The 24,736-nt window shown below is 43.5% G+C and overlaps 8 protein-coding genes across 10 annotated transcripts; 4 read left to right on the top strand and 4 right to left on the bottom strand.

Moving 5' to 3' along the window:
* Positions 1 to 264: 264 nt before the first annotated feature.
* LOC6611267 (ras-related protein Rab-14) lies at positions 265 to 3,808 on the bottom strand. Its single transcript, XM_032727856.1, has 5 exons — positions 3,488 to 3,808; positions 1,521 to 1,634; positions 1,285 to 1,465; positions 1,038 to 1,220; positions 265 to 976 (listed from the first exon to the last, which is right to left on the bottom strand). Exons 2-5 carry the CDS (start codon positions 1,624 to 1,626, stop codon positions 799 to 801), a joined length of 648 nt encoding a protein of 215 aa, XP_032583747.1. The 5' UTR covers positions 1,627 to 1,634; positions 3,488 to 3,808; the 3' UTR covers positions 265 to 798.
* On the top strand, positions 3,808 to 6,351 carry LOC6611266 (nucleolar protein 10). The gene is made up of 4 exons (XM_002035785.2): positions 3,808 to 4,029; positions 4,088 to 4,489; positions 4,544 to 5,265; positions 5,324 to 6,351. The coding sequence occupies exons 1-4, from the start codon at positions 3,964 to 3,966 to the stop codon at positions 6,297 to 6,299; spliced, it is 2,166 nt and encodes a 721-aa protein (XP_002035821.1). The 5' UTR covers positions 3,808 to 3,963; the 3' UTR covers positions 6,300 to 6,351.
* LOC6611265 lies at positions 6,307 to 7,168 on the bottom strand. Its single transcript, XM_002035784.2, has 2 exons — positions 6,615 to 7,168; positions 6,307 to 6,562 (listed from the first exon to the last, which is right to left on the bottom strand). The coding sequence occupies exons 1-2, from the start codon at positions 6,802 to 6,804 to the stop codon at positions 6,357 to 6,359; spliced, it is 396 nt and encodes a 131-aa protein (XP_002035820.1). The 5' UTR covers positions 6,805 to 7,168; the 3' UTR covers positions 6,307 to 6,356.
* Positions 7,169 to 7,578: 410 nt separating this feature from the next.
* On the top strand, positions 7,579 to 9,974 carry LOC6611264 (defense protein l(2)34Fc). Its single transcript, XM_032727857.1, has 3 exons — positions 7,579 to 7,670; positions 9,302 to 9,375; positions 9,443 to 9,974. Exons 2-3 carry the CDS (start codon positions 9,304 to 9,306, stop codon positions 9,848 to 9,850), a joined length of 480 nt encoding a protein of 159 aa, XP_032583748.1. The 5' UTR covers positions 7,579 to 7,670; positions 9,302 to 9,303; the 3' UTR covers positions 9,851 to 9,974.
* A 345-nt stretch (positions 9,975 to 10,319) lies between these two features.
* LOC6611263 (transcription termination factor, mitochondrial) lies at positions 10,320 to 11,866 on the top strand. Its single transcript, XM_002035782.2, has 3 exons — positions 10,320 to 10,809; positions 10,874 to 11,454; positions 11,510 to 11,866. The coding sequence occupies exons 1-3, from the start codon at positions 10,401 to 10,403 to the stop codon at positions 11,750 to 11,752; spliced, it is 1,233 nt and encodes a 410-aa protein (XP_002035818.1). The 5' UTR covers positions 10,320 to 10,400; the 3' UTR covers positions 11,753 to 11,866.
* Positions 11,867 to 11,978: 112 nt separating this feature from the next.
* LOC6611262 (trypsin alpha) lies at positions 11,979 to 13,071 on the top strand. The gene has a single exon (XM_002035781.2). It carries the CDS (start codon positions 12,319 to 12,321, stop codon positions 13,054 to 13,056), a length of 738 nt encoding a protein of 245 aa, XP_002035817.1. The 5' UTR covers positions 11,979 to 12,318; the 3' UTR covers positions 13,057 to 13,071.
* A 116-nt stretch (positions 13,072 to 13,187) lies between these two features.
* Positions 13,188 to 24,680, bottom strand: LOC6611261 (non-lysosomal glucosylceramidase). Of its 3 annotated transcripts, none has more exons than XM_002035780.2 (7): positions 24,280 to 24,680; positions 17,432 to 17,701; positions 15,603 to 16,195; positions 15,287 to 15,542; positions 14,858 to 15,231; positions 14,566 to 14,799; positions 13,188 to 14,501 (listed from the first exon to the last, which is right to left on the bottom strand). In XM_002035780.2, exons 1-7 carry the CDS (start codon positions 24,534 to 24,536, stop codon positions 13,642 to 13,644), a joined length of 2,844 nt encoding a protein of 947 aa, XP_002035816.1. In that variant the 5' UTR covers positions 24,537 to 24,680; the 3' UTR covers positions 13,188 to 13,641. The 3 variants fall into 3 exon arrangements, with proteins under 3 accessions (XP_002035816.1, XP_032583742.1, XP_032583743.1); XM_032727851.1 differs by having other exon boundaries at positions 15,603 to 16,189; XM_032727852.1 differs by having other exon boundaries at positions 15,603 to 16,120; positions 24,280 to 24,679.
* LOC116803640 (uncharacterized protein ZK652.6) lies at positions 18,799 to 20,614 on the bottom strand. Its single transcript, XM_032727855.1, has one exon. The coding sequence runs from the start codon at positions 20,454 to 20,456 to the stop codon at positions 18,918 to 18,920; it is 1,539 nt and encodes a 512-aa protein (XP_032583746.1). The 5' UTR covers positions 20,457 to 20,614; the 3' UTR covers positions 18,799 to 18,917.
* Positions 24,681 to 24,736: the final 56 nt, after the last annotated feature.

The raw sequence follows: 24,736 nt of genomic DNA, 5'->3' as shown, positions 1-24,736 counted from the left end.
CAAAAATGAAGTTATGCGCAAGTCAAAATTGAGGGTATTCCACTAAAAATATAGAGTAATAAAATACACCAAAATGTATAAAAAAATAACACTATTATTTAAAAACCTAAATTTGTAATAAATTTGACTTAAGAAATCTATTAAATGAAAATCCTGTAAAATATAAGATAGAAGATACTACATCACAAAGTAATATTATGTTAAATATGCAAATTCAGATAAAATGCAAAATATTAAATTATTTGAAAGAGAAATTCATTTCTATTGGTAGGGGTTTTATAAATACCATTTTATTTATTTCCTATTGCATTATGCCATTAATACATCGTAAATATTCATATAACATTGATCGTTTCCTCTTATTCTTGCGACAACAACAAATACTCAACAAAAAATGAGGGAGATACAAAAATTCATACATATATATATATACAGGGATTCATCAGCCAACAAAAACACGAATTCATCTATAAATTGAAATGTTTAGTGCGATAAACTTTTCGAAATTTCATGGTCAAAACTTTGATTCGCGCGCACCAACAAACATGTTTAATTTTCTAGTATTTATGCTTAATCGATACAATAAATGTTGAAGTGTTTTAAGCGAAAGGACTTTATATTTTCTTTTCTTTTTTTTGTGGTTGCTGTCGCTGTTGTTGGCTCACACATTGATGCTTAATCGAATTATTTAACTACATACATTGGTTTTTGCTTGGGCATCGGTAGATTACGAGTCGGCTAAAAATAAAAGTTGATTTGTATAACTAGGTTTGCGTAAAGTTAGGCTGCATCATTCATTTAGCACGAGCACTGATCCTTGGCGCCCGTAGCCTCGCTACTCAGCGAAGTTCGCGACGGCTGCGATGGCCTGTGCTGAACTCCGGACTCGGAGGCGTTCAGATCGAGCCTACCCTCCTGGATGTTCTGGTAAATCTTGCGAGCGGTCTCCAGAAAAGCCTCCTCCACATTCTGGCCACTGTTTTGGGGGGAAAAACATAATTAGTATATGCTCACTAACTAAGAACTAACTAACTCACGTCATAGCGCTCGCTTCGAGAAACATGAGGCCGTTCTCGTCGGCAAACTCCTTGGCCTCCTCGTAGGTAACCTCCCGAGTGCTCTCCAGATCCGACTTGTTGCCAATGAGAAAGATCACAGTGCTGGGGTTGGTGAGATTGCGAGTGTCGGTGAGCCAGCTGCTCAGGTGATTGTAAGTGGAGCTGGAATGGTCAAGTGTGGGTCAGGTTTAAAGCAATTTCTCTAAGAGAAGTTTGCTTCGCTTACCGCCTGGTAATATCGTAGACCATCAGCGCACCAGCTGCTCCACGGTAATAGGAGCGTGTGACTGCCCTGAATCGCTCCTGACCCGCCGTATCCCAGATCTGTAGCTTGATCTTTTTGTCGTCCACCTCGATGATGCGTGTGCCGAACTCCACGCCAATGGTGTGAGGACAATTGGCCATGACTACGGCAACCAGAGATTAGTTTATATTACATGCATTACTCTGCAGGCTACTCACATTTCTTCTCGGTGAACTGGTGGAGCAGGCAGGACTTGCCCACGCCCATGTCACCAATGATGATGTATTTGAAGATGTAGTTGTAGTTGTATGGCGCTGCAGTCATGTTGGGACCTAAAAAGCAAGCGAATTCATTATTATTACTTTGCAGAATGGAATATAGAATATTTCCCACATTTTTCTATAAAGTAGTCTATGCGTTCGTGCAGTTTGTTCACCACACTGCGCACTTTGCTCATCTTGACACCGGCCGAAATGAACTCTGACCCAATCAAACAGTGTGTTTACTACTGCTATCAGCTTCTCATTTGAATGTCCAACCGTAGGCGCTGCTTATCAACAAACCGAGGCGCTGCATTAATTTGTTCTGCGTCGACACCACATTTTGTTCCCCTTTCTCGAACTGGCCCCGATATTTCTTTTTAAGGCATGCTTGTGTTTGAACAGCCGACCGGGTTTGTTTGCCTGCCAACTGAAGCCCAAAAAAATGAAAGAAAGAAAGAGGCAAGCTTCAAGAGCGGCGGGTATATACACTCCAAGCCACTTGACTTCGTCCATTCGGAGTATCCGTGTCGTTCGAAAGCCTTTGATTTGCCCGCAGCTCAAGCGAGTGAATTGAACCCTTCGGCCAAGCTGAAAGGGAATTGGATCAAGGTCGCCGAGCAATCGTGGGAATTCAATTATTAAGAGCAGTACGCGCAAAGTTATTCATCGGTTAATACCAAGTTAGTTTGTATTTAGGCTAATCATCCTTCCTAACTTCATATGAATGAATTTCATACAAAAGAATGTGACTCAGCAGCAGCATGTAGTGTAAAAAGATGAGTATCAATTATGGATTCCTAATTGCCCATACATAAATCATCAAATACAGCAATTAGAATACAAGTTATATTCGCTTATTATTGCTTGTCAAAGTGCCAAGTGTATATCAGTCTAATAGGCTCTATATGACGGGCAGTTTAGATTAACAAAAGTAGTAGGTCTCGGTCTCCAGTCTTATCAGTCAAGCGCCAAAGGCCAAACATCAGTGGAGCAATCAATGGAGGCGAAATCCACAGGCTTGCACATCTGTACGCACATACTTATTTGCAAATTGTGTTGAATGGAAGTGGATCATCGCCCTTGATAAAAGAAACACAGCGGCGCACCCATAAAAGGGAAAATTACGAAAGGAGTATGCAAAATATATATCCATACACAGACGAAGTGCGTATACCCTTTGGCAAAAATATTAAATAAATTATATTTCTTAAATATAACTATTCTTTCATAAATGTGCGCATTATTTTCCATTTTTAAGATATAACTAAATACGATTTTATTTCGAAGAATCTACAAATAAGCTCACACTCCATTCAAACTATTAGAATAAACCCGCATTGAAAACAACAACGCAATAAGATACAACAAAATGAAAAGAAATATATTAATAACTGATAACAACTACTAAGAACTCTTCTGATTTAATTCTAATTTTTTATTCATGCTCGCCTACATTTTGAAAAAACTTTGTTTTAGTTTTCATTAATCATATAATAAATAAATATAAAAAACAATCATATATATATATATCATATATGTACATATAATCATATATCATATATAATCAAAAACTACTGTACTTTAACTACCACCATCCTCTAAATATTAAAAAAATAAATCATACACCATAAAAACCTGAAACATGCCTAAAATTAGTCGATTTTTGTAAATCATATTTATTTTCCTAACTTCATATCAAAACAGTACCTCCCTATTGCAGGGTATCAAAGCAATCAGGGGGTGTATACAACAACAATGGAGTGCTGCTGCCTAACGACAAAAACAAGAGAGAGCGAGAGCACAAGGGAAAGTTGCGGAGCACCCACGGCTGCACTGCGTCACCCCTTCGCAGACGGTTTTCCATTTCGCATAATTTAATCAGTGTTTAATTGGCTTAAGGAAAAACAACGAATATTACTCACCGTTTTAGATCACTTTAGTTTTAGATCACCTTAGGGAGCGAACGGAATGTGGAACGTCGGGCGGTTACGCAGAGCGGGGGGTACTGTGTGTATGTGTGCGTATTGTTGTTTGGCTGGGCGGAATTCGATTGCAATTTTTGGGCAATTTGGCGATGCAAAATGCAGTTCACTTTCGTGCTAGCACGCACACTGGCTTCGCGGGGTTGCGTTGCTGCACCGAGGGGCTATAATTGCGATTATTTTCAATCGGTAGGTCGATGCAAATCAGTAGTCTTTTTTCACTGCTTTTGCGTTCTCTTGTTTTGCTTGGTTTTCTGCGGTCACACTGGGCAATTGGCAAGCAAAGGGTCACACTTCGTCGATAGGTGGTTATCGCAGCCAGATGCTATCGACAATCGTGTCTATCGATAGAGGGCGCACGTGTTGCGGTCTTCGTTTGTTTATGTTTTAATTTTGAGCACAAATCGGCCCTCAAGATGTTCGTAAACGAAGTTAACGATGTGAAGATCTACAATCTGAGCGCCGGCAAGTCCGTGCCAGATGTGAGTACCAGGATAAACCCATTGCCAAGCAGTTAACTCATGAGTATCTCCTTCACAGTGGCTGACGGATCGGCGAAAGCGGTCACAGCTTATGAAAAAGGTGGACTCCCGGAGACAGATCGAGCTCATCCAGGACTTCGATATGCCCGGCGTCTGCACCAGCATCCGCATGAGTCCCGACCAACAGTACATCCTAGCCACCGGCACGTACAAGCCGCGCGTCAAGTGCTTCGAGGTGTCCAACCTGTCCATTAAATTCGAGCGCTGCTTCGACGCCGAGGTGACCACCTTCGAGGTGATTAGCGACGACTACAGTAAGATGGTGTTCCTGCAGTGCGATCGCTATGTAGAGATCCATGCGGCCCACGGGCGGCACTACAGACTGAGGATACCGCGCTTTGGACGTGACATGAAGTACCACAAGCCCAGCTGCGACATGTTCATCGTGGGCGTGGGCAGGGTAAGAACTGAAGTTCACTGAATTCCTTTTCCATTCTAATGTCTCAATTGGCAGGACATTTTCCGACTCAACTTGGAGCGCGGTCAGTTCCTGCAACCCCTTGAAACGGATGGCAGCTGTCTGAACGCCTGTGAAGTGAATCCTGAGCACCATCTTCTGATAGCAGGTACAAAAGAAGGCACCGTAGAAGCCTGGGACCCACGTACCAAGCAAAGATGTTCAACTTTGGATGTGGCCATGAAGTTGCCGGGCGTCAAGGAGTTTCCATCGGTCACGGCCCTCAAATTCCGGAACGGCTTGCACATGGGAGTGGGAACTGCTTCGGGACACGTACTGATCTACGACATCCGCGCCAAGCAACCGTTGCTGGTGAAGAATCATCTGAATCGACTGCCCATCAAGCGTCTGGCCTTTAATCCAGCTCAGAATGCCGTCTATAGTTTGGATGAGGCTACACTGAAGCTGTGGGATGAGCAGACAGGCAAGCAGATCGCCTACGTTGAGTCGACTTCGTCATTCAACGATTTTTGCACCATTCCCGACACGGGCATGTTCTTCGTTGCCCAGGAGGATGTAAAGATGATGACCTATTATGTGCCTGCAATGGGTCCAGCACCCCGATGGTGCTCGTTCCTGGATAATCTCACCGAGGAGATCGAGTCGGAGGTCGTGGAGAATGTGTACGATGACTACCAGTTCGTCACAGCGAAGGAGCTAGCTGAATTGGGAATGGAGCATCTCGTTGGCAGCAATCTTCTTAAGGGTTATATGCACGGGTAAGTTTGAAAAGCAATCGATGAGGTAAATCGTGTCTAATACCTATCTATTCAACAGATACTTTATGGACGCAAGATTGTACAACAAAGCCAAGGCAGTTGTGGAACCCTTCGCCTTTGACCGCTTCCGCAAGGACAAGGTCCGACAAGAAATCGAAAGCGAGCGCAAGTCCCGCCTGCAAATCGAATCCAAGCTGCCGAAGGTTAATAAAGAGTTGGCTCTCAAGATTATGGACGAGCAGGCTAATCCCTCCAACAGTGCCAAGCAGCGGAATGTGCCCAGTCTGCTGGAGGACTCGCGTTTCAAGGCTATGTTTGAAAATGCTGACTTTGAAGTTAACAAGTCTGCCGAGGAGTATCGTCTGTTGGCTCCTGTTCTGAACCGTCTGGACAAATCCAAGGCCAAGGAACTCAAGAAGCGCGTGGAGGTGGCTCATGTGGCGGAGTTGCACGCGGACGAGGCACAGCAGCGCGAGGAAAGCGATAATGACGAGGACCTATTTGGCTTCGAGAAGAGCGATGGCGAAACGAAGGATGACAGCGGAGATGAGGCCTCATCTGACGATGATGACCGAAGGGAGTATGTCAAGGAAATGAAGCAGGCGTACAAGCAGGTGAAGCGACAACGCGAGGAAGAGGAGGAGCTAGAAGAGGACGAGCCGCAGCAGGATGAAATTTCGGACATCGCGAATAGACCGCAGACAAATGGCCACAGCCAACAACCCACCACCAATGGCAACCGTTTCACCCTGACCCCCTTGGATCAACATCAAGGCAGCAGTCTACTGCAGCAGCGCATCAAAAAAGCGAGCCTGCAGGACCGCGTAAAGGTCATGTCCCAGCTGGAGGGCCAGGTCACCAATGTGGGTCGCTCACTGGGCAATCGACAGATGACATTCGAAGTCAACAAGCAGAAGAAGTCACAGTTCCATGCCAAGAAACGCGAGGCGGAGATGAAAAAGCATCGCGAGGAGCGAAGGAGCATTGTCAGACCCATCAAGTCGCTGAGACTAAAGAAAGTTAACTTTAAGTAGACGAACATTTGCAATTAGTTCTGTACATAAATTCATATGTTATTTTAATCTACATATTTATTTGAACAATGGTAGCGTATATGTGTTATGGGTTTCCTCAATAGACATATTGTATTGCTCTATCGGCTCAAATTCGGCTATCTGTATGGGCTCTATTTTCACATCCGAGCTGGCTGTCGAGACTTCACTGCGATCACTGAGCTCAGAAATGGTGTCGCTTTCCCCGCTATTACATTCGTCCATGGTCGATTGGTTTTCATCAGCTTCAAGAATATATATTTTAAGGACAATTGGTATAAAGGTATCGGGTATTACCATTAATAGCCCCTGCCGCGTTCACTTTTTTCACCAAGTGGAGTAGTGCTTCTGTCACGGGACCCGTCACAGGCTGGGGCATCCTATCAAAGTACAATTGAAAGAACAACTTCGAGTTAACCATTTCCACGCGATCCTCGTGGATGCTCGTCTGAGTGCAGGCCAACAATGCCGATTGTTCTGCTCCCATATTTTTGACTCAAATACTGAAGTGGCCCGAATTACAATGACATTTGGATTTGACAAGCACAGATTGGTGAAATTTAAGTGTTCCCATGTTGGAAAAAAGTGTAACAACACTTGATTTGGTTGTATGTTATATAAAAGGGGATACTTTAATGTATTGTAGTAGGTTTTTTAATATTAAAGGAAAAGAGTATTTCATTACAATGACATTTGGATTTGAAAACCACAGATTGGTGAAATTTAAGAGTGTTCCCATGTTGGAAAAAAGTGTAACAACACTTGATTTGGTTGTATGTTATATAAAAGGGGATACTTAAAAGTAGTAGCTTTATAATATTAAAAGTAAAGAGTATTTCAAAGTGCAGTCAGCAAATATTAAAAAATTTAACCATTTCGAGCTTGGGATGTTTTTGAAATCTAAAGAAGAAACCCAAATAAAATATTGAACCTAAACTATATATAATTAACTTAAAACAGGAAACGATTTTAAACTAATACAGATAGTTGACCTATAAGCCAAATGCTTTCCATTCAACAGCGAATTCTGATTTGCAAGTTTCTCCCTCTAATCAATACGCATTGCTAATTGCCGTGCCATTTGATTTGTGGATCAAAGTAAACACTTAGTCACTGTTAATGTCGCTTCACAAATGAAGCGTTAAAAATTCAATTTGCAAGCTCAGCTTTCGGAGCTTTCGAATTGGCCAACTTGCTGGTATGGCAGTATAAGCTCGGCTTACAATGTTGTCTTTGCAAAAGCTACTTCACAGTTTTGATCAGTTTTTTGGTATAAATAGGAAGCTGTTTTAGAATTTTCAGCTCATTTCAAGTTTTTCTTTTCTGCCGTTTGTGTGTGTGTGTTTCTGATCGGTAGGTTTAAATGATTAAGCAATTAGTTTTCTTGGCCTAAACGATTTTCAAAGTTCAGTTGTTTTTTTGTGAGACAGTTGTATGGTTTTAAGAACTTAAAGGATTTATACTCTTCCTTTTTTCGGGCTTTAAAGTGCTTAAGCTTAATTAAGAATACAGATTTCAATACGAACATTACAAAATTCCCTTTTCGAAAATGACATAGATAGATTTGGCATGAATGCGTATTTCAAGCTTCAGCAATTCTGTCCCACCAACTTGATAATAATAATATTTTCCAAGCCATTATAAATGTTGGCTAATTGAGGCCTACGGCCATAGCTCAGCGTAATGACATTAAACAACCATGTATTGAGATTTTATCTAAACAAATCGCCCAACCGGTTGGACAAAGGCCCATAAATACACGGCTAAAAGTCGCAGAGGGAAAAAATAAAGAAGCAAGACTTGGCTCAGACACCAACATGTCCAATATTGAACTTTAGCATATTGCAAGACAAATGGATACTTGGCTTACGGGCCGGTCTTGGCAAGGTCTTTTCGAATCCATGGCGACCCAAGTGGAGGAGGCCGACGATCAATCAGATCGGTACTTCGCACTCCACAAGCCTCCAAAACCACCTTGAACCTGAGACTTCGATTTGAGGAAGTACTTAGCTGTTGTCTTCAATTGTCACATTCATTTCTAGGCGATTTTTATCGCGCGGTAATGACAGTACAGAAAAGAGTTACTCTTCTATGGAAATGTACTGCAAACTGGTTTGGCTTTAAACAGTTTTCGTTTACGTCCGAAAAACCAGTTTGATGATTTTTTAAAAATTGGTTTAATCAACATGCATCTTGGCCAATTTCAATATTGAACAAAGCTTTTGTCTGCGCCTTCTTAATTCTGCGAATCTGAAGATTTACGAGCCGAGCGTGATTGAAATGTTAAGTTCACTTCGAGTGGTTTCCCTAGGCAATTAAGATGTTTTGATCGAAGTGTGTTTTCGGCACTAATACTGGCTATTCCAACAGAGTAACATTGCAGCCTAATCCCAAATCTTGTAGAATCCCAGACTGTCAACAGTCAAGGCTGCAGAGACAACTGGAACCGAACAAACTGCATAATAAACGTTGGCGTTGACAAACTGCATAATTGGAGCTAGTTTTCAATATATTTGTGCCTGCCCACGTATACAAGTGTAAACTTTGAAAAGGAAAAAAAAAATAAAAAAAAAACTTAAGCAAAGTCAAACTGGCCAAGGCCAGCGAAAAAAGTCTCACTTGAGTGGAAATGTTAATTAATTAATTTATGAAAAACTAGTTAACGCAATTAAGCAGCATGCACGAATCGAAAAATGTTAAACAATGACCGGCAGTAAATATATTTTAATAAGTAATTGGATTCAACTTGAATGCGCTAGAAGTTGAAAGTAGGAACATTAAGTACCAGTGTCATTAAAACTTGTTCTGTTTAAGCATATTCGAGATTATGGAAAATGAAAGGATTTCGCACACTCTCTTGGTGCGCTTCGTCACTACGTGGACTTTTCTCCACAGTGATGTAGCATAATAAATCGAATCGAATTCAATCGTTTCTAAATCGATGTTTCTAACTTATATATTATTTTAAATTTTTCCTTAAACAGATATGTTCCGTCTGTTGGTTCTTGCGGCCTGCCTGGCCATCAGTGTCCACGGTTACTCCGATGGTGCTCCAAAGGTATGAACCTGCCATCGAAATACATGATTAATAGGTTCCTCATATTCCCATCTTCATTATCGCAAAGGCCGCCTGTCGTGACCTGACGCCCCAGCACGGAGCCAAGCTGCAGGTGACCAAGCCGCCGTACAGCATCTCCGGACCCTCCCACGTGCGCTCGGACCAGAAGCTGACCCTGACGCTGGGCGGCGATGAGTTCCTTGGCTTCATGATCCAGGCACGCGATGGCCAGAACCGCGTCGTCGGCCAGTTCCAGGTGGTGGACTCCGTGCACTCGCAGACCTTGGACTGCTCCGGCAAGGATGACACCATCACCCACCTGAGCGCGCAAAAGGGCAAGCCGCTGACCGGCATCACCTTCGAGTGGATTCCGCCAGCAGGCTACAAGGGCAACGTCAAGTTCATGGCCACCGTCGTGCAGACCGGATTCGTTTACTGGGTGGGTCGCGTCACAAAGGACATCGATGTGGAGTAGTGCTTGTGATAGAGGTTTTCATGATTTGTCCAAAATCCTACAAGTCTTTGTTTAGCGTTAATGTTCCGATTAGCTTTGGAGCGTAGTATTTTTGAAAATAAAGTCGAAAAGTTCGTTGATAAAATGGGAGTGATTTCAATTATGGGACTCTTTGTCTAAAAATGCTTAGTATATTTAAAATTAATATTAATATTAATAATTAATTATAATATTGGATTTAAAGGGATTTACATTGTGTATGTTGTGCAATGGTCAGGCATTGTGAGAATCAGCACACTTCCTGAACATATTATGAAATCAATTGCACCTAGAAAAGTTATTATATTTTCTTAGAAAACAAACGATAAAATTTATTAAATTGCTGTTCCGAATAACGGCCATTTTTTTCAAAACCGATAACGATAATTGTTTGAGTGTCGTATATCCCAGCTTTCAGTTGGCCCACTTGGTCAGCTGTTTATCGCCGCAACATATCAGCTGTTTTCCGCTTGTTTTATAAGTTGAAGAACTTCATTTTCTGTCTTGATTCTGTAAATTTAGCATATTTGGGATGATCAGAAGCCTTCTGCGCAGCTTCGACACGGCACTCAAGCTGCATGCCGGCTCCAATACAGCTCCACTGCACTACAGCAGGCGCCTACTCTTCTCGCAGTACGAAAACCGCGCCAGTCCAAGCAGACTGACCTCCAGTGGCACTTTGGGTAACAACGAGACGGACAACGATTATGTGGCTTATCACCAGGATCGGGAGACGGGTACCAAGGCGCGGGTGCTCCTCGAAGCTCTGCGGGAACGCTTTCGCTTCACGGACGCTGAGCTCCAGAGGATAATGAGCGACGAGCTGGTGCACCGCAGCTACCGCGTTAAATCGCTGACGCTGACCATGGACACACTCCAGTTAGAGGGCGTTAGCAGGCGCAGCTTCGTGGAGTATCCCTGGCTACTGTCGCTGGACAACAGTAAGCTCATTTGCTTTATATCCTTTATGTGATTAAATCACCGATATTTTGTTTATCAATCCAGAACGCTTGGAGCTAAAGATGCAGCTAATCAAGTCAATGGACTTCGAGGACATCAATCATTTTGTGCCCTTCCTGCGCCTCACTGTTCCACGACTCCGAAAACTGGTGGGTGCCCTGAACTCTGAGAGGGATGCGATGCCACAGCGAAATAGGGTCTACTATATCAGCGAAAAGCTGCAGGTCAGCCCCGATATTGTGAGCAAATACCTATCGAAGAGGCTGTTTATCTTGGAAATGCCGTTCGAGATGTTCGAAAAGAACCTGCAGCACATGATCGACTACAATGTGTCGCCAATAAACGTACTCAAGGATCTCTGGGCCTTTCGCTATACTCCAAAGTCTGTTCAGTTGCGTTTGGAGCGCGCCAAGCGAGCGAAGAAGGACAAGATCATGCCGTGGATGGTGCGCTGCCCGGAGCCAATATTGCAGCGCTCCCTCAAGCTTTCTCTCGACGAACTGAAGGTTTTGGGAGAGTTCTCCTCCGTGGTGGAATACTTGGCGCATCGTCTTGGTTTCAGCACCAGCGAAGCCAAGGCAATCATGGACAAGCATCCACAGGTGCACACCGTGCGAGTGACCAAGGTAAGTCACAATGGGTTAACCCAAAAAATCATAAGCTATAAAATTTCGCCTTCAGATTAAAGAGGTGTTGGACTACTTACTCGATGAGGCCAAGTTTAGCAGATTTGAGGTCGCTCAAAATCCTCGAATTCTTTGCCACAGCCTGAAAACCACAAAGGAGCGCATGGAAGAACTGAAATCGCACGGTTGTCGACCCTCCTCTCTCGTAATTCTTTGTCGCAGCCGAAGGGAGTACGACAAGTTTTTGCAGACCTGGATAAGCCATGAAAGAAATCCGCAAAGTGTATCAGAAGGATGATGAACTGACGAATGACCTGATGCCATCACCGTTAAAGTAAAAGCTTAAAAAGTTGTAAAGTTAAGATACTATTTTCAGAAGTTTGTCACAACATTGAACACGATTTAAAGCCAATATTGCAAAAAACTCTAAGAACTTTAATAATCAGTCGGATTACACGTCCTGCGGAGTTTAGACGACTCACTGCAGTCATTCTGCCCCTTCGGATGGCTTATTCAGCTGGAAGTTTTCTATCAACATTTCCAAGTTCAGAACAAACCAAATTGCAAACTTAGTTAATTAGAAAATTCCAGAAATGTTATTGCTCCTGCACATTTTCCCCCTTAAAGATAACAATTTCTTGAAAGCAAAAGGCAGCTAAATTATTTATGATGTTTATATTTAGCGAATGAAGTATTTTTTCAACAATTTTGATTGCTTTGCAAGAATAGAGAAAATACTATATCTAGATACCCAAACTATTACTGAGCTTCAAATAGAATATTGCTATCTGAGGTGTGTATAAAAGACTGGTTCCTTTGGAGGTAAGGCCACTGCAATCCAAAGTATCATCCAAACTGGTTAAGATGTTCATCCAAAGCTTCCTGTTGCTTTTAGCGCTCAATTCGCTGTCCGCAGGACGAGTAATCCGGCCGGAAGAGCGCATTATCGGTGGACAACCCATTGGAATCGAGGTGGCACCTTGGCAGGTGTCCATACAACGTTATGGCGGCCATTTATGCGGTGGCTCCATTTACAGCGCAGAGATAATCATTTCTGCGGCCCATTGCTTTTCTGATCTGAATGCCCAGGAATATCAAGTTCGAGTAGGATCCGCCTTGAACAACTCCAATGGAAGTGTTGTCGAAGTGGCCGCTATAAAGATCCATGAAAATTTTGAGCGATTAGAAAACGACATCGCCATCGTGCTGCTAAGTAAGCCACTTGAGTTCACCAACCAAGTTCAGCCCATTCCTTTGGCAACGACAAATCCCTCGCCTGGATCGACTGCCTTCGTCTCTGGCTGGGGAACTACTTCTTATGAGTCACATCCCACACATCTTCAAGGAGTAAACCTTTACATTCAATGGCCGTACTATTGTGGACTTACTGAACAGTCAAGAATATGCGCAGGATCTTATGGAAGGACTGCTTGTAATGGAGATTCTGGTGGACCGTTGGTGGTTGGCCAACAACTTGTGGGTGTTGTATCCGGGGGTTCAGAGGATTGCACGTATAGTGCACTCTACACTAGTGTCCCATATTTCCGTGAATGGATCTTGAATGCTATTAAGCAAATAATGTCAGCGAAACCAAATAAATAAATATTCACAATTGCACAACTAATTTTATCATTTGACTTGACCATTACTACTATTTCCCTAAATTCCCTAATTTCCAACGTTTTGACTAGCTGAGTAAGGAGTATCTGATAGTCGAATAACTCGACTATAAATGTATTATTTCTGACAACTCGGTCACATTTATTGCAGACAGCAACTGCTTACACATTGAAATACATATATGCTTATGACATTAATAATTAATTAAAACATTTATAATTGATTTAAATATTTCTCTTAGCTAACATCTAAATACGACTTGTGCTCCATTTGAATACCATTGCGTAGTTGTACTTCAACAGAGAGTAGCAGTTTGATTTGTGACTGGCTTTAAAGCTAGAGAAGACATGGAGTAAGCGCCAACAGATTCCAGCTTAAAAGTACAGATAAAGCTATAAATTTGAAAAACACTCCAGAGACAACATCTTCCTCGACTCGCACCATCTCGATAAGCTCGTTACACATTCAGCCTCAACAGAAGAATCGAACTAAAAGCTAAGAAAATCTTTGTGCTGGCTTAGAAATATCTTTGGTTGTGTAGACTTCGGATTAGATTGTACTCTCGACTTAGTCGCGTTGGGCTCGCCGTCGCTCCAATGCCACCTGCATGGACCAAATGCTCAACGGACGCATATAGCCAATGGAGCGATAGCGCTTCTCGCCGTACAACGCTTCCGGGGTCTCGAAGTTCATGCCGATGCGCTGGGACAGGGTCTTGTACATTCCGCCGGCGGTCTGGAAGGCTTCCTCGAACATGCCCTCCTGTATCATGGTGGCAGCCAGAGCGTAAACCACACCTGGCCACACCTCCTCCGCCTGGATGTTGCTGTTGTCCACGTGGCCCGGCTTGGTGGGTTCGCCGGCATTGGCTATGAAGCCATTAGCCGCTCCGATATTGCCCTCATGAAAGCCCATCACATTGTTGTCATAGATCCTCTTAAGGGCCGTACGCACGTTCTCCTTCGGATAGATCTCGTAATCGAAGCCGCAGGACTTCAGATACCAATGACCACATAACTGATCGGCCATGATCGTATCCCGATGACTGTGCGAAAGATCAAAGCGATAGTAGCTGCCATTCCAGAGCTTCTCCTCCAGCGATCGCTTGCCCTTCTCCAGAATATCCTGATAGCGCAGGCAATCGTTCGGCTGATCCAGGATTGTAGCCATGGCGGACATGGCCTGCAGAGCAGCCAGCCAGAGGCCGGAGCAGTAGGCACTCGGCCCGTCCATCACCCAGGAGTCGTAGGTCTGGTCCGGCATCTTTGTGTTCTCGATCAGACCGTCGTTGTCCTTATCGTATTCAATGGTTCGCTCCAAGATGGCCTTGCACGATGCGTACATGGCCTTCAAGTAGCCAATGGCGTCCATTAGATACACCTTTCCATTGGTTTCGTTGATGTACATCGATGCAGATTTACGGTTTTCTATAAGAGCCAAAGTTTGTTGTTCAAGTTCATAGGAAACTAATAATAATTGTTGTTAACTTACGTTGCTTTTCATCAGCTGAATTCTTGCGCTTGTTGTCCTGGCTGTACAGCTCATATAGGCTCTCCTTATCGATAAACTCGATGGAGCTGAACTTACTGGCATTATCCGCCTGGGCCTGGGCCAGTTCATTGAGGACATAGTAGTCCCGATACACCTGCAGCACAAACTTCGTATTAAGATCCTTCCAGTCATTCACATCGTGAATGTTGTAGCAGTTGATCAAGGTGAAGGGTTCTGGAAAACGCATATATTATTAGTTAAGATTATATTTTAGGGACATGTTTCAACTCACCCTCATCGGGATCTCCGAGATCGTGGGGCACACAGTTCTTGACCTTGCGTGGCATCACCTTGCCATCGTAAAGCATTTTACGAGTATCGTTTAGTTCTGCGGCAATGGCATCCTTGAAGTCGTACTGCAGACTGACCTGAAGATTGGGCCACAGGTGGGCCAGAGCCGGCGATGCATAGAAATGGACATCGTAGGTGTTGTACATGCGGTATTCGTGGCCTTCCAGGTAACCGAAACGGCCATAAGCCAAACGGGGATCATCATATGACAGTTCCTTGCCCAGCGAGGATTCGCATTTCAGCCAGATGGTTCCGCCATCCGAGATGAAGTAAAGTTGATTGAAGATGGCACACTTGTACCAGTCGGGAAGGGTTCTAGAAAGTAAAGGATGAAAACTATCTTTGGAAGCAGCACACATGATAAACCTACTCATCATTGAGAATGGGTCTTTGCCAGGCATCAATCAAGCGCTCCCAGGTGGAATACTGCCTGAGTGCATACTCGCAGATCCTGGGACCCGAATCACCGCTGTCATCGAAGTACTTGGTGTAGTAGCGTGTGTGGGTCTGCATCTTCCTGGGGAACTGAATCTTTGGCATGTCCCAGGCCAGCACAAACTCCAGATCGTGGGATGCCATTGGCTTCAGGGCTACCTGGGCACAGACAGCCACGCCTATATCTTTGGCTAGATTGGATATTGAAACAAAAAATTATTAAGAATAAGCGTTAATAGTGGTGAACTTACTTTTTAGTGCCTCTGAGGTGGGCTGCTCGCTAAGCTGGCCATGCTCCTTGAGCTGTGCCCACAACTGCTCCCCGTTGCCGGCGGGATCGAACTGGGGGCACCGCGTGATGCTGATCTCGGGAAGGACCCTACATGCCAGATTATAGCTGCAGGGCATATCAGCGATCTTCTGCCTGATGGAGACTCCCTTGGCGTTGCCCTCGCTGATTAGCTGCGACTCGGCTCCGCCCTCCGCATCCTGTTTCTTATTCCCAGTGCCGTTCTTGAACGTGAACGTGATGGACACCTTGCGCTCCTGGTCGCAGACATTCTCCACGCTCCAAACGAAGACGGCACAGGGCTGGCTGGACTCCCGGTACTCATGCGGTATTACCGGCGACACCTGGCGACAGGTCAGACGGACTCCATAGTGGGACAGATCGTACTCCGTCCAGGAGCGGGGATAGAGACCCGTGTAGCTGCAGCGCGAGTCCTCGATGTTCGAGTGCCAGGCACTCAGCGGCTGCTTGGCGCGACTGCTGCAATTGGGCAGTTGACATTTAGTTCTTTCCCCATCCGGATCGGCATCCGGATCGCTGGTCTTGTCCCTGGTGCTGGATGGACATGGTGTGGGTGTGTGTGATTGCGCGGGAGTGGCAAAGCAAGAAAGCAAAACCAAATCGGAACCAAAGTGCATAAGGAAGAAAGCCAAGGTAAAACGTCCATCATACCATACCATATATGTATACCATATTATCGCGCCGGATAACCCAAAATAACCCAGAATCGTTGGTTTGTATGTTCAACATATATCCATGTGGTGATTGTTGTCGATGGGAGTTGCGTGTTTTATAATTCGTTTTATGTGTGCATCAAGAATTAGAGAAAAATATTTAATTTTGAAGTTGTTATCTCCATTCGAAACTGGTTTTGTATCTCACAGATTTGTTTTTTTTCTTTTTTTTGGTTAGTTACAGAGGAACCAACACCTATTTTTAAGGTGAGTGCGGATTTGGCGATTGAAGTGAGTTGGGTTTATAGAAAGCTCACACATTTTGGTTAGAGGATTTAGCTGAAGACATATTTACACACTACAAAGTGGGAATTACGGAAAAGACCAGGTCAGTAGTGGGATTCCTTGGTTGTAAGCAGAAGAGTCTGTTAAAGTTGTTTCGGGGTTTTGAAGAATGTTTTACAACAAATCAAAGTGCACGAATAGGTGAATCGATAGAAAGATGTTGTACATTTAGTAAACAAACTAAAGCGTTAAAAATAACTAATAATTTAAGGAAGAGGGCACTGCATTCATTTGTATATCAAGTTTGATTACCATTTTATATCAAGTTTGATTACCATTTAAAACGTAATTAGAATGAGAAAGTGTTTGAACCCTTATCATAAGTATTAAAAAGCCTTTGTCAATAATTATTATACGTATTTCATATACAGCAGAAAAAGACAAAGGTCTTCTGTTTTAAACAAAATGTACACAAAGTTCATTGTTCTGCGTGTCTATATATGCAATTCTAGGTTAAAGTACATCAAAATGTTCTATTTTCATAGGTAACAATTGGAAAATCCATCCAGATATACATATGTAAATGCAGGCAATAGAAGTTTCAGCTGGCAGCCGTCAAAGGATATATATATTTTATAGAAAGTGTGAGGGAGTTATAGTGCCGAATATAAATTCAAAACATGCAAGCAACACGAATCACGCATAACAAACGGAAAATTGAAGTGAAAAACAAATGCAGAGGAAATTATTTCCGGAAAACTAAAAACAATCTTAACGGCGATGGAAAAGGTATAGAATGCGAGACAGATCGATCGGAATGTCATATGCTCACCTGCACTTGGAGAGGAGGCTCTGAAAGATGGTGCATCCTTTGGGATCCTTGATGGTCACGATAAACTGATTGGCCTGCACCACATTGTACTCGTAGATGCCAGGACGCATCTGGAAACGGCAGAACTCGCCGGCATAGCCCCTGCCAATCGTACCACCTCCAATTCCGCCGATGGGCACTCCATAGATCTGCTTGCCATTCTCCATGTAGTAGTAGTCCATGTACACCCGGCGACCTTCACGCGACACTTTCCAGTAGTAGGCCGCATATCTACGGAAAACAGAATCAGAAACGGAGAGTGAGCCAATGAAAAATCAGATTTCCGTAGCTAATGTGCTTCCCATTTCCATTCCATTCCCACTTTCTCCACTTCCAAGCACCCCAATCCCAATCCAATTGCGTGCCCTGACCCCGATGATGTCATGACTGTGAGTGCTTTCCCCCCAACAAACCCAAGTGCTCGGCACATTCGTAGGGCATTTGTGGCAGTGGCAGCTTAACGTTCCCTTTGCCCTCCCATGGGGTTCCTCCTCTTTGAAGGTCAGCGGGTGTCGTGGGTTGCCAAAGTCAAGTGCACGGCAAGAATGTTGTCTGCCACACGGAAATGCGTAAATGTCTGACAACCAACAACGAACCTGACATGTAAATCATCTTTTGATTCAAAAGAATCGGTCATCGATTGGAGACCTATTAAACCAACATATCAGGCTATTTTTTAAATTTTGTTTTAATATTATATTACTACTCAAACGAGCAGTATTCCTCCTTATCATATATTTACGAAAAACGTAGTGCTTTTCAAAACGCTCCCTTGGCAAACATTGTACTCAGTTCAAACAAAACTGGGCGCTCCCTTGACAATCATTTAAAATCTTAATTACAGAAGGGTCGAAGTGCGTCATTAATGAACTTATAACATTTTCATTTTTTATCGCATATATATAAATAGATAATTAATTCTGCTCAAGTTACCAGTTTGTAATCCTATTTCTTTAAAATAAATACAAATAAAGAACTTGTTGCAAATGAAAGGAACTGTGCAAATTGGCCAAAAACCCCCATGATTGCCACAGAATAAAAGTCGAGTTATTTGACTCTCAAAGGGATTTTCATTTGACGTCACTCAACAAGAAAAGCAACGCACAGATGCGCTTCAATTTCAATTATCCAATTATTTTCAATTAAAAAGTTGCAATTTGCATCTTGCAGATTATAAGGCTTTCAGATTGCAATCATCTCTCTTTATCAAAAGTGGCACATTTTTAATGGGGTCAAGAAAAGTGCTCGTCAAAAATGAATTGGCTAATTTAAAAGCTGGAAAATCACGACTGCTGGCCAATTGTAAGTTGAGAATTGGAAACACGTTATTAATTTGCTGGCCTTTTAGCCAAGTTACCAAAAGTTCCATAGATATGAACGGGAAATTTATCGAATACAAAGGGTATAAGAACAGCTATAAATTGTACACAAAACCGATTCTGATGGATTACGGATTAGATGGATTCTTCTCAGCATCGCCGGCACCGGAGATGACGTTGTCCGGAATGGTCCTCAGTTTTGGTATGTTTCTCAAGATCGGAAAGGAAATGCCCTGGAAATCTTCGTCGCACAAGGCGGAGTAGAGCACCTGGGACACAAATTCGGCGCGTTGCAATAGAAAATGATTCTGGGGACGCTTAGATGCCCTGGGTGTTACGAAGCGATAGCAGAGAAAACGCCTGCGCTCCTGATCCCTCTGCTTGCCTAGCTTCGCCGGGTCCTCGATCGAGGAAGTGTCCAGGATGAGGGGAAGCGGAAATTCCGGCGGAAATTCGCTAAATTCTACGGAGCGCGTATCCAGCGCGCGCGTCCCGGTTCCTTGGCGATGTAGTGCTCCGGGATTGGCCTGGAAACTGGGCATCCTGCTAATTCGAAACTGCTCGTCAAGCGGAAACAGATCGGGGGCGGCCAAGTTCATGGATCGAGGATTGTGCGGCGCCTGGGTAAAAGCGGATGTGGGTCCGTAAACATTTATGCTCCGGGTATTGTTACCGATATTGGCCGTTGGTGGAACTGGGTTTGCGGGCCTGGTGCGGATGCCTCGACGGGATGAAGCTGGAAATGGCTGCAAGCCAGCCTCGTCATAGAAGCGCATCATCTCGATCAGCGATGGGTGTGTTACGATTGGTGCAGCGGCGGCATTTGGGCTTGGTTCCACCACCTGCTGCTGCTGTTGATCCGATATGGCATTGACGCTGAATGGTGCAGGAGGATCGTAGTTGGTGCTGCCTAACTCTTCGACAATGATATTATGTATTCTCTGGCTTGTCTCTCCTATTTCATGCAACAAGCGGGAGCTGCTTCCAGGAGCAGCCGCTGCCGGCAGTCCGGAAGCCATATGACCACCTCTGGCAGCACTTCGGCGTGTAATACGGGAGTAACGTTCCCTGACCAGAGCCTGAAGCCGGTCACGGCCATCAGAAGAAAAGCGCTGCGTACGGTCATCGTTATTCCGTTCCACCACCCTGCGATAGCTTCCATCCCGATTTAGCGGCTCCAAATAGAGGGTCATGGAGCCCTCTCCATGCAGGGTCATGGGGCGACGCATCAGTTCGTTGCGCGAAGTGGCGGCCACGGCAATGGAGGCCAACTGCTCATTCTCCAGAAAGAGGCGAGCGGCCTGCTGCTGCTCGAAGAGACCGACCATGGTGGAGACCAGCAGGGGGCTGGCATCCGGATGCATTGCCGACACATGCTCCAGGAAGGTGGACTCGTTGAAGCCCCATCTCTTGCAGTACGGACAGCGGTAGCTCTGCGGCAGATAGTTACTGATGTACTCGCCACCAAAATACAGTTCCACATCCGCCGGAATGAGGACGCATACCACCGGATGGTCAAACGGATGCGTGGAAGTGGTGAAGTCATTCTCATAGCACTCCTCGCAAAGATCAAAGTCCTGGCAGCTCAGGCAGCGATAGCACCTGAAGGTGAGGGACTGCTTCCCGCATCCTTTGCACTCGATACGCTCGTGGCGATTCATCGCCATCGTTTCGCGTCTGCTTGGTGGGGATCGTATTGCCAATAGCCCGGCGTTCACTTTAAGTTAACAAATCCACACAAGCTTCATCCAATAAAATATTTTAACTAACAACTGGAAGCGAACTCGATCTGGCTGGCTCGACTGATTTTTACAAGGCGACTAGAGGCACACAAATTGAGTAAGTCTAGGAAGGACTTGTTTCTCTTTAGTACCTGAGATACAAATCTGACTAGGGTCACCGTCCTGTCATGGAAATAGTCTTCTAATTAAAAAGCAACTCAGTCGCCCAATTAAGGTTTTAGCCGAACTCGGTTCGAATATTGTGTACCCACTTTTGTGCTTTTTGTGCTTGTGCAACAAACTTTCATGTTCCACACAATTTGTGAAATTGTTGGGGGAAAAGTTTTCCGGGTCAGCGTGGGTCAAGCGAAGGCGCAAGGGAGGGAAAAGTGGAAGGGGGGTGGCAGTGAGAGGACAGGAATCAAATTGCTTGTGGCAAGTAACTAATGAAGTTAGCTGACGTAGTCCTGCACCTGGATAAATTGCTACCTGGAACTAAAATACGACTTTTTTGTCGTCCTGGGAATTAGTTAAGCTAGTTTGACCAAAGCCTTCAGTTTAGCTTGTTTGCTAACTTTAGGCGTCAGGTTAAATATGATATCGTAAGCTTGTAAGTTAATGTTTAATCTGTGACTCGTAAAAAACTCCAGTTAAGCTGTACACATTCTTTAAATATCAAATCTCCTGTGAAAATTTCCAATCTAAAAACGCAAGCCAACAGACCGAAAAGAACTAACTCAAGCAACTGAAAGATGCATCAAAAATAAACAAAAAGTGAAAAGTGACAAGTTGAGAGGCAAGAGGAAAAGGAAAAATGCTCGCCGAAGGGAATTCATTTTTATAAGACTCCCATCTTGCCACAAAATTCCACTTGTGACATGGGAAAACAATAAGGAAGAGTGCTTCGTATGATTTGAGTGCGCGATGAGAGTGGAGTAAAAGGAAAATAAAACGAACTATGTTATTATCCATTTACGAATGCACATGTCTACCAGAAGACCGGGGGCATTCAAAGATTTTTTTTGTGCTTCCAAATCCACGAGAAGGCATCCTCTTGCCGAGGTATCCTGGAGATGCTCTTAGGATATGTAGACCCCTTATTTCTGGCTTCGCTCAAGGAGTATCAAGGAGCACATGCTGCACTCGCCTTGGAAGCTTGCCAAGAGGATTTGATGTGTGACAGACATGCTGGATGCGGGTGCCACAGGAAAAGGAGGAGGCGAGTGTGTTGCTGTGTATAGGAGCTCTTCCTGACTGGCGCCGTTTTCCTGCTGGCTTGGATTGAAATTGGGTGAAAAATAGTTGGCAATCAGAAGAGGGCAAATGACCGGAACTGTGTCATCAAAGATACATTGAACTGGAACTGTTAAGGAAAGTCAACCAAGGCAGATACCCAATTGACATATATTTTATTTTATGAAGTAATAATATTGTTGCGCAATAATAACTGATTAACTTCACACATTTGTTGTTGCTTTGAGTTGGATTATCAGCCCTCCCCATGAAAACTCTCTGAGGCTGGAAAATCACTTAGTCAACCTTGATGTGGGTTTCCTAATCTCTACTAGCGGTGTATATACTAGTTGTACAATAAAAAATTAATACAAGCTATATAATCTGTAAATGTGTACGCAGCTGAAGCGACAAACAAAAGCATTTTACTTAGCGAAATTTAATAACTTGAGATAGGTTAGTTGTGTCGGCGGGAATAATCGTTATAAGCACAAATTGTGTCGCACAATAAAGAATTTTGATAAGGTCGCATGGAAATGGCCTAAAAAAAAAAGTTAACGTTAAAACACTATCAGTGCGTCGCCATGACATAACATTTCTGCTGTGATAAGGCTAACTTTCAGCCATTGTTAGTAACCGTTAAAATATTTTATGACTCTTTTATGCTCGGAAGCCTTAAGTTTGAGTAAATATGCACAGATATTGTGAAACGTCAAAAAACTCTTAATTGATAATTGAAAAAAGAAATGCAATTAAAAAAATGTGACTCATAATCACTTCCTAAAAATCAAATCATCAATTTTTTATAGTTAGTTTATTATATTTATTTATTTTCATGTTGCAGGAGATATAAACTGAGCACTAATCAATTAAGCTGATAAGCTATAAATATGTGTTTTTGGATTCCCATTTCTTTTAAGAGTTATCACTCAGAACCAAAAAAGCACCTGTTCAACTGAACTGATAAGCGGTTATGTTGGGATTTTATAAAAAAAGATGTATTAGCCTAATCAGATAAACTTAAAAAAACTGTTAACTTGCATGCACACGTCATATGTACGAATTGCTAGAGAAGTTAGTCATACTTTCGCTTGCCAAATTTTCGTTTAAATTGAGAAATTGAAGCCGTAATTGAATGAGTGAAGCACAAGTTCATTGCACTGTGAACACTTTGTAATATGGGTCATTTGATAGGTCAGTAAATGCTGTGATTTCGGACAACTACAAACAGAATGTGCGGGCTCAGCTCGACTTTTGCCCAAAGAACCGGCAACTAGGAAACTCCAGCTGCCTGGAAAACGAACTATTGTGCGAGTGTGTTTGAGTCCTTTCGCTTGTAGCTTCGAAAATGTGGCCAGGACACGCAAACAGGACGCCCAGCGTGGCGCCAATGCGGGCAGACAGGATTGGAGCAGGGTGGTGGCTACAATGGAAACATTGTGGCGCCAGGAATTGTGGGTTTTTTGGTTTTGCGGAGACAGAAAAAGAAGAAATCCGCATAAAGCACGAATTATGCTTATCTGGTTAAAAAGAAGAGCACCCAGTTCAAATGGTTAATTAAGGATAATTGCAGGACTGCGATCACGTTGAATAGAATCATACTCTTTTTAAAGTTTTTTGTGTCGCATAACATCTTATGCTAGGCATTAAAGTTATTTCATATTTAAGCAATTAATCTTTAGCAGTAGCAAAGATTACATATGCTTATCATCATCCCAATTAACTTGACATTAATTATTTTCTAATATACCTTTTGAATTTATGTTATTATCGAGCCTCTAAGTCATTTTTCCCCACATCCTGTTCTAAATCCTCGCGTGTTGGTATCCTTTGAGCCTTGGAGCTAGCGTTTTTAATGTCATTTAGTTGGCAACGGGGACCACAAAAGAATTCAATTTATGAGTTGGGCCTACTCGGGTGTGTCTGTGTGTGAGTGTGAATGTGTGTGTATGTGTGTGTGTGTGTTGGCCAGGACCTGACGCTATATTTGGCACGCACAAGAGATATGGAAAGCGATGGAGGAGGGGAGCAGGGGCTAAAAAGACAGGCTCGATGTCACTCCTGTTGAGGTATTATTAGGCCCAGATATTGATTTCCCATTATTGTGCCTTAATTAATTATGGATATGGTGACCGTACCCCAGCATCATACACCAAATACACTGGAAATAAATATTAAACTATATTATATGCACTTTACCTTTTGGTCTTAAAACATTGCTTTGCCAAATTGGTTCTAATATATAAACCGCATATTTTTGTCAACTGTTTAATGTTAAACCGCATCAGTCTTATTAAACACAATGAGTACTTTTAGCTAAAAAAGTAAAGAACCCAACTGTCAAGTTTTCCCATAAAGATAACCAGTAAATGCTTTTGATAACTACCCGTAAATGTCAGAGGCCACTCTTTGTTTGACTTGGTATTTGATGATGTTTGTTGGGGATTTTTATGTACACCGCTGGCACCAAAACTTTTGGAATTGGGAAAACTCTGTGGTCTATATTTGTTTATAGTTCCCGTTTGGGATAACTAACCTGCAGACGAGGGGCACCAGGGGCAGCGTTTGCCTGATGGAGGCCCGCACATTCTGGATCCTCTTTTCCGGCCACACATGGTCGAACTTCAGCTTGAGTCCGTACTTCGGCACCGCCGCGATCTCGTTGGGCTCCTCCTGCTGGAGCTTCATCTTCTCCTGGAAGACGGCACTGGCGGATTCGGCGATTCCCACCGCGTTTCCATTGGCATTTCCGTTGCTCAGCGGCTTGGTTTCCACTGCTAAAGGTTCTGCCATTTCGAGGTTTCGATTTCGATGATCGCGTGTTCGTTTCGGAAACTATGCTGTATTATTCGGTAACTTTTTAATTCATATTTCGCCTATATCTGATTTATTTCGAGAGCAACACGAACGCGCGACCGGAGCAGCCGAAAAAACAACAACATCTGAGCCAATCGGTATGACCGAGTGGCGACGGCACTAAAATGCCAACCGAT

This window comes from Drosophila sechellia, chromosome 2L (genome assembly GCF_004382195.2).
Source record: "Drosophila sechellia strain sech25 chromosome 2L, ASM438219v1, whole genome shotgun sequence".
In the NCBI taxonomy this organism is placed as follows: domain Eukaryota; kingdom Metazoa; phylum Arthropoda; class Insecta; order Diptera; family Drosophilidae; genus Drosophila; species Drosophila sechellia.
This window is presented reverse-complemented; position numbering and strand designations above follow the sequence as displayed.